Raw genomic sequence first — 13171 nt, forward strand, 5'->3', positions numbered from 1 at the left:
GCGAGGTGTTAGGATTCACTTAGAACTCACAGCAGGCCTCCAACTTAATAGCATTTTTTAAACAAATGATTGATTTACTTGAATTATTGTGCTGTCTGATTTTCCAGCTTTCTGAGTATACTTGGGTCATGAATTCAAGGTTTTCTCTGCAACTGTAAGGACTAGAAATATATTTCTTTTTAAAATTAAGTTTGGCTTTGATATGTTCACAAAATTCCAGCAGATGGGTCTTTAAGAAAACCCATCCAGTATTGCAAGAATCCCAATAAAATTGCAAGTTGTCAGCACTGAATGTGTCTGCAGTTGAACAGCCAAAGCAGAAGTTGTTTGTAAAATTCTGAATTTGGAGACAATGGGTACTCCTACTAAGTGTCCTTTTTCTTTGCTTTCTTTTTTATTCTTGTTTCTTTTTGTGCCATTTTGTTGTGGTCACTGGAGCTGCTTTACTTTTCAGCAAATCTGAAGTTGGTTTGCTTTTCAGACCTGGAAACCAGTTTGGGTATTTCAAACCATTTTCTTCCAGACTATGCAGTTTACATGTAGAGAGACATATGCTGGAGAGCTGATGTATTTCACACACGACATAAACACATGTTTTTCCTATTTTTCAGCATGAGTTGGCCAAGAATATTAAATTTGGGCAACCTCCGCAAATTACAGTTTCTATGTAGACAATGGGGGAGACAGATTCTAGTTTAGAAGAGGATGTATTGCTCAGAAGCCCCATGGAGATTGAATCTCAGCAGGACCCAGTGCTCTCAGGCAGTGATGCTAAAGTATGCATTTTAAATTAAGCTATATACTGAATCACAGCATTACTAAAAGAGTAGACCACACTAAAGTATAGCGGCAGTGGCCAGTGAGGCATACCTGGACTCAGTGAGATACAGCAGTTGGTATTGTTATATGAGGACACCCTAGATCAGGGTTGGCAAAATGGCGGATCCGGCTGGCAGCCAGACTCCATTTCCCAGAAACCGCTGCCCATGTGGCTGGGGCCAATCTCCACGGAGACCCCAGTCACTGTGCTGTTATAGTGCAAGGCTGGGGCTGCCATGGAGACTGGACCTAGGTGCAGGGCAGGGGGCTGCTCCGGAGCTGTTGGGATCTTGTGGCAGGGACAGCTTGGTTTGGGGCCAGGGCAGAGCTGCAATCTGCCACCTGCACACTCTGGGCAGGGGTATGCAGGCAGCAGACCGTGGCTCTGCCCTAGCTCCTTGCAGCAGTGACAGTGTGGTCCTGAGCCAGGGCAGAGCCGCGATCTGCTGCCTGCATACCCCTGCCTGGAGCGTGCAGGTGGCAGATCGTGGCTCTGCCCTGGCCCTGACCACGCTGTCCCCGCAGCAAGATCCCAGTGGCTCCAGAGCAGCCCCTTGCCTTGCCCTGCCACATGCTCCATGGCAACCCCAGCTTTGCACTATCACAGCTCAGCAGCTGAGGTCTTCATGGAGAGTAGCCCCAGCCGTGCGGGCAGGGGCTGCTGGGAAATGGAGTCCACTGCTGGCCGGATTCAGCTCATGGGCTGGACTTTGCCCACCCCTGCCCTAGATTTAGTAGGATCCTTTGAATCCTGCTTCCCAGATGGAAGAGATGGATATGCACTGGGCATGAGGCACCTGCTCTTCTGGGAGGGAAGTCATGACATTTACAACAGTAGGAAAGGCCCAATTTTGACTTCCCAGAAAGCAGATGACAAACTTGATATTGCTAGAGAGCAGGAAAAGACTTTGGAGAGATATAGAAGACATTTTGAAGTATCAATTCCCCAGAGTGGGACCATGTACACAGCACCACATGGGAAAGAGGAGGTGTCTTGCAAAATGGGCCGGAAACAATTTGCCAATAGGCCAGTTATGGGGTAAGTATCTGTGGTACAAGGAGTCTATGCTGTGAGATTGGAGTCAGAGCAAAGAATACCAAAACCAATTCACTAGGTAACCATAACGTTTTTGAAATCAAGCACCACAAGTTGTCAAGTGGATGCAATGCAAAACCACAGATCAGTGGTTCTCAACCTTATTAGACTTCACGTGACCTTCATTAGATTTAAGGCACCTGTCAAAATGCCAGCTTAGCTTTCACTCATTTCTTGATTACAGAAAAATAACAGATAAATTATTTTGTTGAAAAGAACTCAGAAAGCCCACAACAGGTCAGAATATTTTTGACACTCTGGCTTCCTAGTTGAAATCTCTAGAGTAACCTTGTGAATCATGCATAGGTGTGTGGACACACCTAACAGTGTTAATATTGTGTAGCACCCCTTACCATCCATAAAACGAGCTTGTGACACCCTAGAGTGCTGCAGCACACTGGTTGACAGTCACTGCCATAGATAAAAAAGAGGGAGAGTTTCTGTATGTTTCTGTAACTAGGTTGAAGAGGACCATGGGGTTCAAAATGGGTAGAAAAGCAAAAATTTGAGTTGGGTGGAGGCTGGGGTTCATTTGGGGAAAGCAGAGTACACTATCCAGCTAGGACTTTGCACACAGCAGTTGTGTGCAGAGGCTAAGCAGGATCCTGACACGGGTGGGAGCACAAAATTAATTCCTGCTCTTAGTAGTAGTAGTGCTAGCTACCTGAAAGACAGGCAAGCAGATCCTCATCTTCTACCTGCTCTTGTCCAGCAGGGGTGGGGAATGAGTTTCTGCCGCAGCTGTTGCATATGCTCCTCAAAACACTCCAAGAAGATTTCTGTCTGTACCAGCCCAAATTCCTTCTCTATTCTCAAGCTGCAACATGGTTCCTCTCTGCTCCTTTAGCCAGGGCTGTGGTTTTAAAACCACACCTATCACACCTCAAAGCTATATGCAAACCTTCTACTGCAAAGACAGTGAGGCTGCTTGTGAGCTAGATGGACAAATCTTGTAGGAAACCAGTGAATCAGTGGATAAATCCTGCCTCTTCTAGGATTAGAACAGCCTCGAATACTGTGGAAACAATATAGTTTTGCAGCACAAAGAAGCTGTGCAGCAGACAGATCAGTTAAGAGTTCACATCTTGTCTGCACAGGAGGGGAGTGGGTTTGTGGACACTCTTGAGGTCTATGCTCCACCTGTGGGTTGATAGAAAAAGCTGCTATGTTCTTCCAACATAGTTCCCCTACACACAGCTGTTCTGTTGGGGCATTGTGCAAGGGATCAGGATGTCACCAGATAGCTCAGACTGCAGGGAGAGAATACTAATACTTCTGTGTGGAAGAACTCAATGAAGAGTTCATTCCACTAGCTGTGTGGAAGTGCTAGTGTTCATTGAAAACGGTGTGGTGATCAGAGGCACAGCATTAACAGCATCATAATGTTTTAAAAGAGATGCCCAGTGCTTTCCAATGTACAAGGACAGTGGTCAGCAACCTTTTTGCAGCAGCAGGCTGGAATGAATCATCTCAGGTTCAAACCTGGCCGGTGTTTGGGTGGCCATCATAGAGGACAGTCCAGTTGTCCTCTGTCCTCTATTGATACAAAACCAAATGCCTTTATGTCCTCTATTGTTCTCTTGAAGAGAGAACATAGAGGCGTCGGGTTTCATATCAATAGAGGACAGGACAGAGTAGCAGAAAACCGGAATGTCCTCTGAGATGGCCACCCCAGTTAGGATCCAGCCATCGATCCTGCCACTTGTCCCTTCTCTCTCCTACTGATATCAAAGGTGCTAATGGCCCATAATTAGTGATGAAATCTCTCTTAGTAATGCAAACATATTCAGTATGTAGCGTTATAAAAAGAAACACTTAAGTTGATGCATACAAATAATATTATTTAGGACCTTAGTGCTTTCTCCTGCAGAAGATCTCATGGACCCCTAGATTGCATCTGAAAGCACACAGTCAAGGAATATTGCCTCCAGGATTGTTTTTGAGCCCCCTCCCTTCCCCCCCAACCTTGATACTGCCAAGTGCCACCCCAGCTCATGGAATTGGAGAGCGCAAGGAAGGGGAATGGAAGGATGTGAAGGTTGGATTTTATGAATTTTCCCAGAGCAGAGCAAATTGATTCCAGTGGATAAGATACTAAACTGGAATTCAGGAGACCTGGATTCTATCCATACCAAAACCAATGACCTCCTGGGTGTCACTGGACAAATAGCTTTGCCTCTCTATTTCCTCCTTAGCCTTTATCTGTCTTTCCCATGGTAAACCCTTAGGGGCAGGGATTGTACAGCATGTAGCACAGGGGGACCACAACAGGTCAGGGCTTCTAAATGCTACTGGGACACAAAGTATTAATAATATGGTTCTGGCATCTTCAGTAATTAATGCTGTTTCTTTTTCACTCTAATGAGATAGTTGCTGGGGGTAAATGGCTAGCAGCTCTAATGAAACTTTACTGATAGCCTAAGGAACCCCTCTATGGATCCCACTTGCCTGCAAAGGAAGAGAATGCGCAGGAAATGTACAGGTTTTCCATCCCCTGATGCATGTAATTCCTGCCTAGGAGACAGCAGGGCTCTTTAGTTTATACTGATCCAGACTTTAGTCAGGCTAATTCACAGTTTTATGTTAAAAAAATTCAGAAGTCTTCAAATAGTGGCAGGTTATTTTTTGACTTTGCTTTTAAACTCAGTAGGGATTTTCTACTTATCATTTTATGCTCTCACTAATTCTCTTAATTGTATTTATTAGATTACTTGCATTCTAATATCTGCCTGAGGTAATCTTCTTCTTTTCCAGTCAATTGACACTCCAGATTCATTGAGCCGAGTGAGTTTGCCTGGAACAGGACAGGACATGGAGGAGAAGGTAACAGGACACCTGTAGTTACCTGAATGTGTTAATTATGAATTCTCTGCTACTTTGATTTTCATTTTTCTCCTTTAATTTTCTTTTCTAGAAAACTGCCCATATACTTTTTTTTAACTGTAATAACAATTTTATTGTTCCAAATTCATCCAAAACTGTCAGGATTTAAGACAATTCTGCTGCACAGTATTTGAGAGAGACTAATAAATAAATAGTTCCTAACATTGACTAGTCTGTTTCTATGGCAATAGATGACTACCGAAAACTGAACAGAGTTCCTTCTCAGCTGGTCTCGAAGCATTCCTGCATTTGATTACTAAAGAGCCATCATTTTCAGAAGTAATTTTACTACTTTATTATGCTTACATGTAATTTAATAAGTCTGTGAACAATATTTCACATCTTTAAATAATTGGTTTCCTCGTTAACCTACATTTAACCTCCATGGATTTCAGAGCTGTCTTGGGAAAAAGATAATGTATTTTATCTCTGGAAAACATACAGCTCCTCCCTGCTACCTTATTTTTTTTAAATCTTGTTCCTTTCTGAGTTGGTGCCAAATGCAAATCTAATAGCCCTAAATGAACCATGTGGAGACATTTTTTATTTTGTCACCACTTAAAAGCTAGTTTAATGTGTTCCCACTAATTTTTTTTCTGGTATAACAGCATTTGCTGCTGCAGGGCCTATAGGAAAGATCTATCTACCAATCTTTCAACCAAGTATTGTGACCTTTTAATTTTGTGTTTGGAGATGTTTTCAGTATATCTCAAAGCAGCTGGGAAACCCAAGGTTCCAAGCCTGCACTCATGTGTATAACCTTACTCCTGAAAACAGAGCCACTATGTTAAAAGTTACTATTTCCATGAGCAGAGTTATACACATGTGTGAGTGTCCACAGTATCTTGGCTCAAGTATGTACAAACCAAAAGAAAGAGCATTGACCAAAATTGGCACTCTGATTTCACCTGGGAGCTTTCAGAGGAGCAATAAGCAGGGCACAGTGTTGGAGTTGTTAAGAGGCCTTCCTGCTACTCTAGTGGCATGAATTCAAGCCTTGCTGTGCACTGAGGCCAAACTGACTCAGCTGTAAGTGGGTATTGGATCATTTCAAACTGGGGCATCAAAGGCAGCCAAGTGTTATACTGGTCACAGCACTTGAATAAGAGCTGTTGGCTACAGAATCTGGTGTGCATGAGACATGCTACCCCAAAGGGGCTCTAGGATTAGGTGAACATGTGACCTTTTTGATACCTAAAGCAAGCTTAGTCTTGTTGACTTGTGTGCCAATTGTGTGCAAGGTATGCAGTAATGTAAGGATGTGTGGACAAGCAGTACTTGAACCCTGGATGCTGCCTAAGGGACAGAGATTGTTAAAATGGACCTAGGGGAGTGCCTTAGTGTTATAGCTCCCACTTCCTATACACTTTTCCTGCAGTGGCTCTGGCTATGGTTGTGGGGAGAGCAGAGAGTAGCAGTCCAGGAATGTGTGTGGGTGACAGGCTTTTGTGAAAGGTATTCTGGGAAATGTAGGCATGCCAGAGAATCTAGTTCTAAACAGAGGTTGGCTGGTTGGTGCTTCGCCTCCTTTTCTTTGGTTGCCAAAAACTGATGATTTATTTGGCCACTTCATGTGTGTTGGCAGCAAAAAATGAGGTAGCATCTCCCCCATTGGCAGAAAACCACTTGTCATTACTCGAGCACCATGCATTGCTGTCACTGCTCTGCCTTCACAGCTGTCAGTGCTGGAGCTAGAGCTGCTCAAAGGAAGGGGGCATGACTTATGAGGAAAGACTAAGGGAACTGGGCTTATTTAGCCTAGAGAAGAGGAGACTGAGAATGAACTGAATAGCAGCCTTCAACTACCCAGCCTTCAACTCCCTAGAGATTCAGAAGAGGATGGAGCTAGATTGTTCTCAGTGATGGCAGATGACAGAACAAGGAGCAGTGGTCTCAAGTTGCAGCAAGGGAAGTTTAGGTTAGATATTAGGAAGAATTTTCTCGCTAGGAGGATTGTAAAACACTGGAACAGGTTACCCAGAGAGGTGTTGGAATCTCTGTCCTTGGAGGTTTACAAAATGCAGCTAGACAAAGCTTTGGCTGGGATGATCTAGTTGGGGCTGGTCCTGCTTTGAGCAGGGGGATGGATTAGATGACCTCCTGAGGTCCTTTCCAACCCTAACTTTGTATGATTCTAAAGTGCAGGATGGAGGGAGAAAGCACAATTCTGACCAGTTATGCCTCTGAAGGTATAGACAGGTGAAACAATCATACTGATTTAAGTTGGAGAAAATTATTGTGTGCCAAGCTGATCTCCATGGTAACTGCTTCACGTACTTGCTCTACCCTGCAGCAGGCAGTAGTTAAACTGTAGTAATTTACTCCTGAATAAAACAAAGGGTAAGTTATTGCAGTTTAGTTGCCCCTTACAGCAAGATAGAATGGACACATGTAACAGTTTCCAGTAGATTAGCTGTTGGAGACAAATGCGCGCAAACTGAATATCTCCCCCATGCAACTTTTTAAACCTGTTTAATTGTTTTACCTGTCTATGCAGTATGAAATAGTAGTGTATAAAGACAAAGCAATGTCAGTAAATCTTAGCTGGGGTATTCAACCACTGGGAATGAAAATACTTCAGTCATTGAGGATTTCTATAAAAATATGGACTTATTTCCTGAAAGTTAATAAAAATGAAAAAAACAATTTTTCACTGCATAAAATTGACAAGTATATCCTCATTTGGTTCACTGCAGTTACCAGATATAGCAGTAATTCAGAATTTTGCCTGAACCACACAAATGCAGTGCTGAGGTTGCTCGGTTTAAAATGGGAAATGGAAATGTTCTGATTCCTGTGACCATAATTACATGTTCATGGTGTATATTCTGTGTATTTTATGCTAGGTGGGAATTTGACCTATGTTATACTAAGCTGCAGATGTAGGGCTGTTATATGTAGTCCTGTATTGGAGGGTTGTGGGAGGAGTAGGTGACAGTGTACAAGGAATTTCCTCTCACCTTGTTTTCTCACGCAGAACTACACGAAAGGACATGTATAAAAGCTGAGCAGCCAAACACTGTGGCCAATTTGAGTGGCTGTGAAAAGGTTAACAGTGAGCTGCAACCCTCCTGCTTGCTGGCAGAGAGAGGGAAGGTGGTAGTCATTTTGAAGTACAATGTCTCCATGAAAAAGCCAGCTGTATGCCATGACTATGGAAAAACCTTTCCTTTCTCCATTCTGCCTTTCAAAAACAATGTGTGCGTCTTATCTGGGGGCATGTGCTGTATGAGAAGATATGGTATTTTAACAGCTGCTACTTCCATATTCAGTGTCTAACCCCCCCCCCTTCCCCCCCCATAGTAAATGGTTTTGCATTTTTTCCATGAACAACTCTTTTGAATGCCTAAACATAGAAATGAATTTTTAAAAGTACCCTGAGGGTCAGGGGACACTCTGGAATCTAAGGTGCCTTCTTTCTGTTTTTTTTAATGAGAGATACTTTGCATGTATGGTATGAACAGGTCACCCCGGTCAAGTCGTCTCGGCCAAAAAGACACCTTTCTTCTTCTGGCACCATTGAATCGATCAACTTGGATGCGGTCCCCCAGGCAGTCGCTCGTCTAGATAACAGTGCTGCTAAGCACAAACTCTCCGTGAAGCCAAAAAAACAGAGGATGTCAAGAAAACACAGGAGATTAACAAAGGTACTGAGCTGATTTGGGTAATCAGATAGTAAAATGAAATGTCTCACCAGGGATACGTGCCTAAACGTAAGGTACAAGGCAAATGGGGTAAACGTTCCATGCCCCACCTGGGATATCTACTCAGATTTTATGTCAGCAAAGCTATCTCAATCTGGCAGTCTCCCTCTAAAATGTGAATCATTTTGCAGTGAAAACTTATGGCTCGTCTACATTATAGGGCTGCTGCTTCTGGAGCTGTGCTAGGACAGCTATGGCTGCAAAGCCACTTAAGCTAGGGACAGAAGTTACACATAAACCAGTTTAAGTGATCAGAAACTGGTTTAAACTTGTAACAGAACAGAAGTTGAGTATACATAAACCAGTTTTAAAATGGCTGAAACTGGTTTACGATAAACCTGGTTGAATGTTGTATCAAACCAGTTTATGAAACTTCTGTCCAGACCCCTTCCTGGTTCAAGTTAAATCACAATCCCCCAGCATCCTAGGATGCTTTGCAGCCCTGGGCTGGGCTGTTGTGTCTGCTCCAGAGAGCAGAGTTGGCCTCGCTCCTCTGCTCCCTTAGTCAGAAAAGTGAGAGCTAGCTGACAAGGGGGTGGGAGTGGGAAACCCAGCTGGAAACCACAGCCAGGTCTGCCTCAGGATAGGGGCAGAAGGGTGGGGGGTAGTCTCTGTCAGACTTTTCCCCACTGGAGCAGAGTGGGTGGGGATGTGGGCAGGCAGGCTCAGGCAGAGGGGGAAGGGAGGTTTAAATCTCTCCCACCAGCATGGCACCCCAGCTGGGGTATGCTTGGCAGGGGACTGGCAGGAGACCAACAGACTCCACCCCTCCCACCCTGCTGGCAGAAGCCATCTCTTGGTAGCATAACTGCATCCATACTGGGAAGTTTTTCTGGTACACCTACATGAAGGAAGATGTGATCTTTTTGTGTCCCTAGGCCACATAGGTAGCTAGCAAAACTTTGTACTATAGACCTGGCTATAGACATAATGGCTTGAAGGAGTGGGTGCCTACTGCTAGAACTGCTCTTTATTACACTGTTTTGTAAGAGAGTAAAAATAGTGTTTGCTTAGAAAAAAATACTTGAAAGTTAAACTCAGTTTCCTGCAAATCCATAGTCTGATAGTGACAACATCTGTTGATCACAGTGTTATGAAAATGATTATGACTTAATTCAGATTCTACAAATGATAGTGAGAACTGACTTGCTTATCAAATTCTAGCTCTAGGTACTTACTGTATTTTCTGAAATTAAAAAAAAATGAAAAAGCACTTGTAGTGACTCTGGGAATTAGCTGAGGGTACAAGAGGAAAGGCAGTGGTAATACAAGCTACCCTGTCCTGCCCATGTGCCTAGCTAAAATTCTGCATCCCAAGAACTTCTGTGGTGAAGAGGTTAATTCCGGTCTTTTTTAAAGACAGAATAAAATGATGCTGTATAATCAGGATCAAAGTATGCCTTGCTGGCTCATTGGGGTGGAAGCTGAGCTGAATTCCTCTGGGAAAGCTCCAGAAGCCACACCGAGTGTGCAGTGTACTCGTCTGCCCAACTCAGCCAAACTCTGTTGATCTGTGCTGTGGGCAAGGAAAGTGGGCTAAGGCTGTCCCACACTCCCTTTGATATTACTGGAGCCACAGAGGTGCTCCCAGGACAAGGCACTTGTAGTTCCTTCATAACCCCAACAAAACCAGGCTTCAGAATCCCAACTCTTGACTTCAAATAAATACAACTGAGACTGTGGCCATTTATGGATTCTGAGTATAGAGCAATCCAGTTACAGGTTGCCAGATAAAGGCAAGAAAGGGCCCCGGCTTTGTTCACATTTGAATTTTTCACTGTACTGTGCTGTGTGGCATATTCTGGGCTGCAGTAAGTTCAGCCTCCCATCTCACTACCCTTTGACCTCACAGGGAGGGACAGGGTGGCTACGTAATGGGAGGAGGGCAGCCAAAAAGCCTGAGGTTGAATCAGTTCAGCCTTTGCAGGTTAGTCTAAACTGGAGAGATTAAACTGAGAAGCAAATGAACAGAGAGTCACTTTTGATTCAGGAAATGCAGCCACATGCCTGCAGTGGCTTAGGCCAGAAACCAGGGGGTGCTACAGCATGCCTCCCAGCCTGCCAGCCAGTGCCAAAGGGAAGGGAGTGAAGCTCCAAGGCTTTTCCCCACTCCCTGCTTGAGCAGAGGGGATATGGCCAGGCGCCAGTTTGGGGCTAGCACGCTGGAGGGTGCGGGTCTAAATACCATCCCTGGCCCACATGGGACCTCAGCCTGCATCTGCCTAGGCAGGGGGCAGTGCTTACCAGGCTTTTGCAACCCTCTCCCCGTTGGCTCCCTGCTCAAGGCAGGGAGAAAGCAGCCCCTGCCAAACTGAGGAAGGGGTGGGTGGGGAAAAAGGTAGTGGCATTGAATTCAGAAAAACTTGAACAAGAATAGTCCTTTCTGTGAAGTTAGCATGTACTGAACACAGCAATTTGCAACCTCAAGCACACAACAAAGAAAACCAAAAACCTTCACATATGCTAAGTTACAGCTCTGTAAAAAACAGTGAGAGCACACACAGCTTAGTCTCGCTTAAACTGGAATTTAATAAATCAAGAAGACAAGAGAACACCTTGCATAAGTCTTACATAATCCTGAGGGCAGAGTGTCTCCTTACAGCCAGGGATTCAGAAAGTCCTTCTTGGGGAATCAGCAGGTGGTGTTAGGTGTTGGAGTCGAGATCCCACAGGACTCATCTCTATTTGGGTTTTTACAGGCCCACTTGCACTCCCTTCTCCCCCTTGGGTGCCTTGACATTAGTATGCTTGCCCCCACCATAGCATCTTTGGCAGGACTCTCATGCATTCAGTGTCTTTTGTCTCTTCTTAGGTATTCCAGTCTCCCACCTTTTACAGGTTCTGCTTTATAATGTAAATGTAGTTCTCTGCTTTCTTTGGTCACACCAGCCCAAAAAGTCTGGGACCCTCTCCTATTCCCTTACCTGCATCTTCAGCACATACATGTGATGATTGTGCCAGGTCTTTGCCAACACCTCCTACCTCTCAGTCTGGCCCTGCAGGGCCTGGCCCTTTTCTTATGGGTGGCAGGGGACCAGTCCCTCCAGCCCTGGTTCCCCAGCCTCTTCCCCCTCCCCCATGGCCTGGGGAAGCTGATGGGAATTATGCCTCCTCTCCTTATCAACTGCTTGCCTCAACCTCTGCCAAAGGTGGGAGGGGGTGGAGTCTGCTGGTCTCCTGCTAGTCCCCTGCCAAGCAGACCCTGGCTGGGTTCCTGTGCCAGTGGGAGGAGGGGGTTTAAATCAGGGCAGTGGAAATGTTTTGAAAGTTTCGAAACATTTTGAGTTTCAAAACTCAAGCTGTGCTTGCCTGCAGGGAAACAGAAAGTAAGGAGAGGGAGGGGGAAGTGGGGAAAAGGACTGCTCTTATATTGACTGTGTAGTTGGCCAGTGACTATGATCCTTCCCTGAGGTCCCTTCCAATCCCAGGTTGCAGTGGAGTTGAGGCTCCAGGTGAGCTCATTGTAGCTGCCTGGGATGCCAGCTTTTGAGTTGAAAAACCCTTTGTCAGGCTGAGGAAGTGCCTGCAGTTGGTGTGTGTGTGTGCTGTTTCTGGATGGAAGGAATAGTAAGGAACCCAGAGGCTGGCATGGAATGCAAGCACAAAAGCCAGTCAGTGAAAATGGAAATGGAGGCGTCAGGAGGTGAGGGACAGGCTGAGGTTGTGGGGGAAGGGGGCTGTGGCAGCGCAGGTAAAAATAGAGAGGAACCTGGGGAGTCAGCTATCTGGCTGGTTGTAGTGTGCCTACAGAATATTTCTTCCCTGTTTAAAAAAACATTTACTCTTTAAAATGCTTTTGGTGAGGAGTAGGAAAACTCCTGTTTCTCAAGGTGTGCAGTCAGCTAACAAGTAAGTTCATAGGCTCATCTGTGAAACATGGTTTGTAAATTCCCTTTGAGAATCAGGCCTGAGAGACTGGAGACAGGTGTTGTTCTTGTCTTTGATAGATTTTCTGTGCGCGCTCATTGTGGTGTGCAGTTATTGCTCAGTGTCTCCACGTATTTTCCATCAGGGCACATAGTGCCCTGATGGAGGTATGTATTGTATTGTGAAGATATCTCCCTACTGGAGATATTGTTGGCAGGTTTTGCGTGTCTTGTCATGGCATGGCCTGGATCCATTCAGTGTGTTTTGAGCTGTAGGAAGTTGGCTTCTGGTGATGAGGTTAGTGGGGTTCACTGCTTGTTTGAATTTACAAACCACTTTTCACAGATGAGCCTATGAACTTTACTTCATCAACCTCCTAGGTAGTAGGTACAGAAAGTCATGGACTCAATATAGACATTGGATTTCTCACACACTACAATCTGCCGGACACATAACTCCCCAGGTATCGCTCCACTTTTACCTGTGCTGCTACATCCCTTTGCCCCCCCCGGGCCTGTCCCTCACCCCTTGTCACCTCCATTTCCATTTTCACTGAGTGGCTTTCTTGCCTGCATTGCATGCCAGCCTCTGGCTTCTTTACTATTCCTTCCATCCAGGAAGAGCACACGCACACCAACTGCAGGTGTTTTCTCAGCCTGATGAAGGGTTTTTCAACCCAAAAGCTTGCTAAGATATATTTCTCTAACTATTCAGTTAGTCTGCTAAAAGATACCAGATTAGACTGACCCGAAGGAAAGGACCTTGTCTACCAGTGCCATGTCCTTAGACCAATACCCCAGCA

At 45.0% G+C, this 13171-nt stretch overlaps 2 protein-coding genes across 4 annotated transcripts in view; one reads left to right on the plus strand and one right to left on the minus strand.

The window, feature by feature from the left end:
- AASDH (aminoadipate-semialdehyde dehydrogenase) overlaps positions 1 to 13171 on the minus strand; it is a 116890-nt gene that overhangs the window by 44985 nt on the left and 58734 nt on the right. The window lies entirely within an intron of this gene.
- CRACD (capping protein inhibiting regulator of actin dynamics) overlaps positions 1 to 13171 on the plus strand; it is a 77183-nt gene that overhangs the window by 44010 nt on the left and 20002 nt on the right. The window contains exons 3-4 of the mRNA XM_014594994.3: positions 4670 to 4738; positions 8263 to 8445. Of these exons, the coding sequence (XP_014450480.3) occupies positions 4670 to 4738; positions 8263 to 8445 (252 nt within the window). The remainder of the gene's footprint in view (positions 1 to 4669; positions 4739 to 8262; positions 8446 to 13171) is intronic.

Source organism: Alligator mississippiensis, chromosome 2, assembly GCF_030867095.1.
Source record: "Alligator mississippiensis isolate rAllMis1 chromosome 2, rAllMis1, whole genome shotgun sequence".
In the NCBI taxonomy this organism is placed as follows: Eukaryota; Metazoa; Chordata; order Crocodylia; family Alligatoridae; genus Alligator; species Alligator mississippiensis.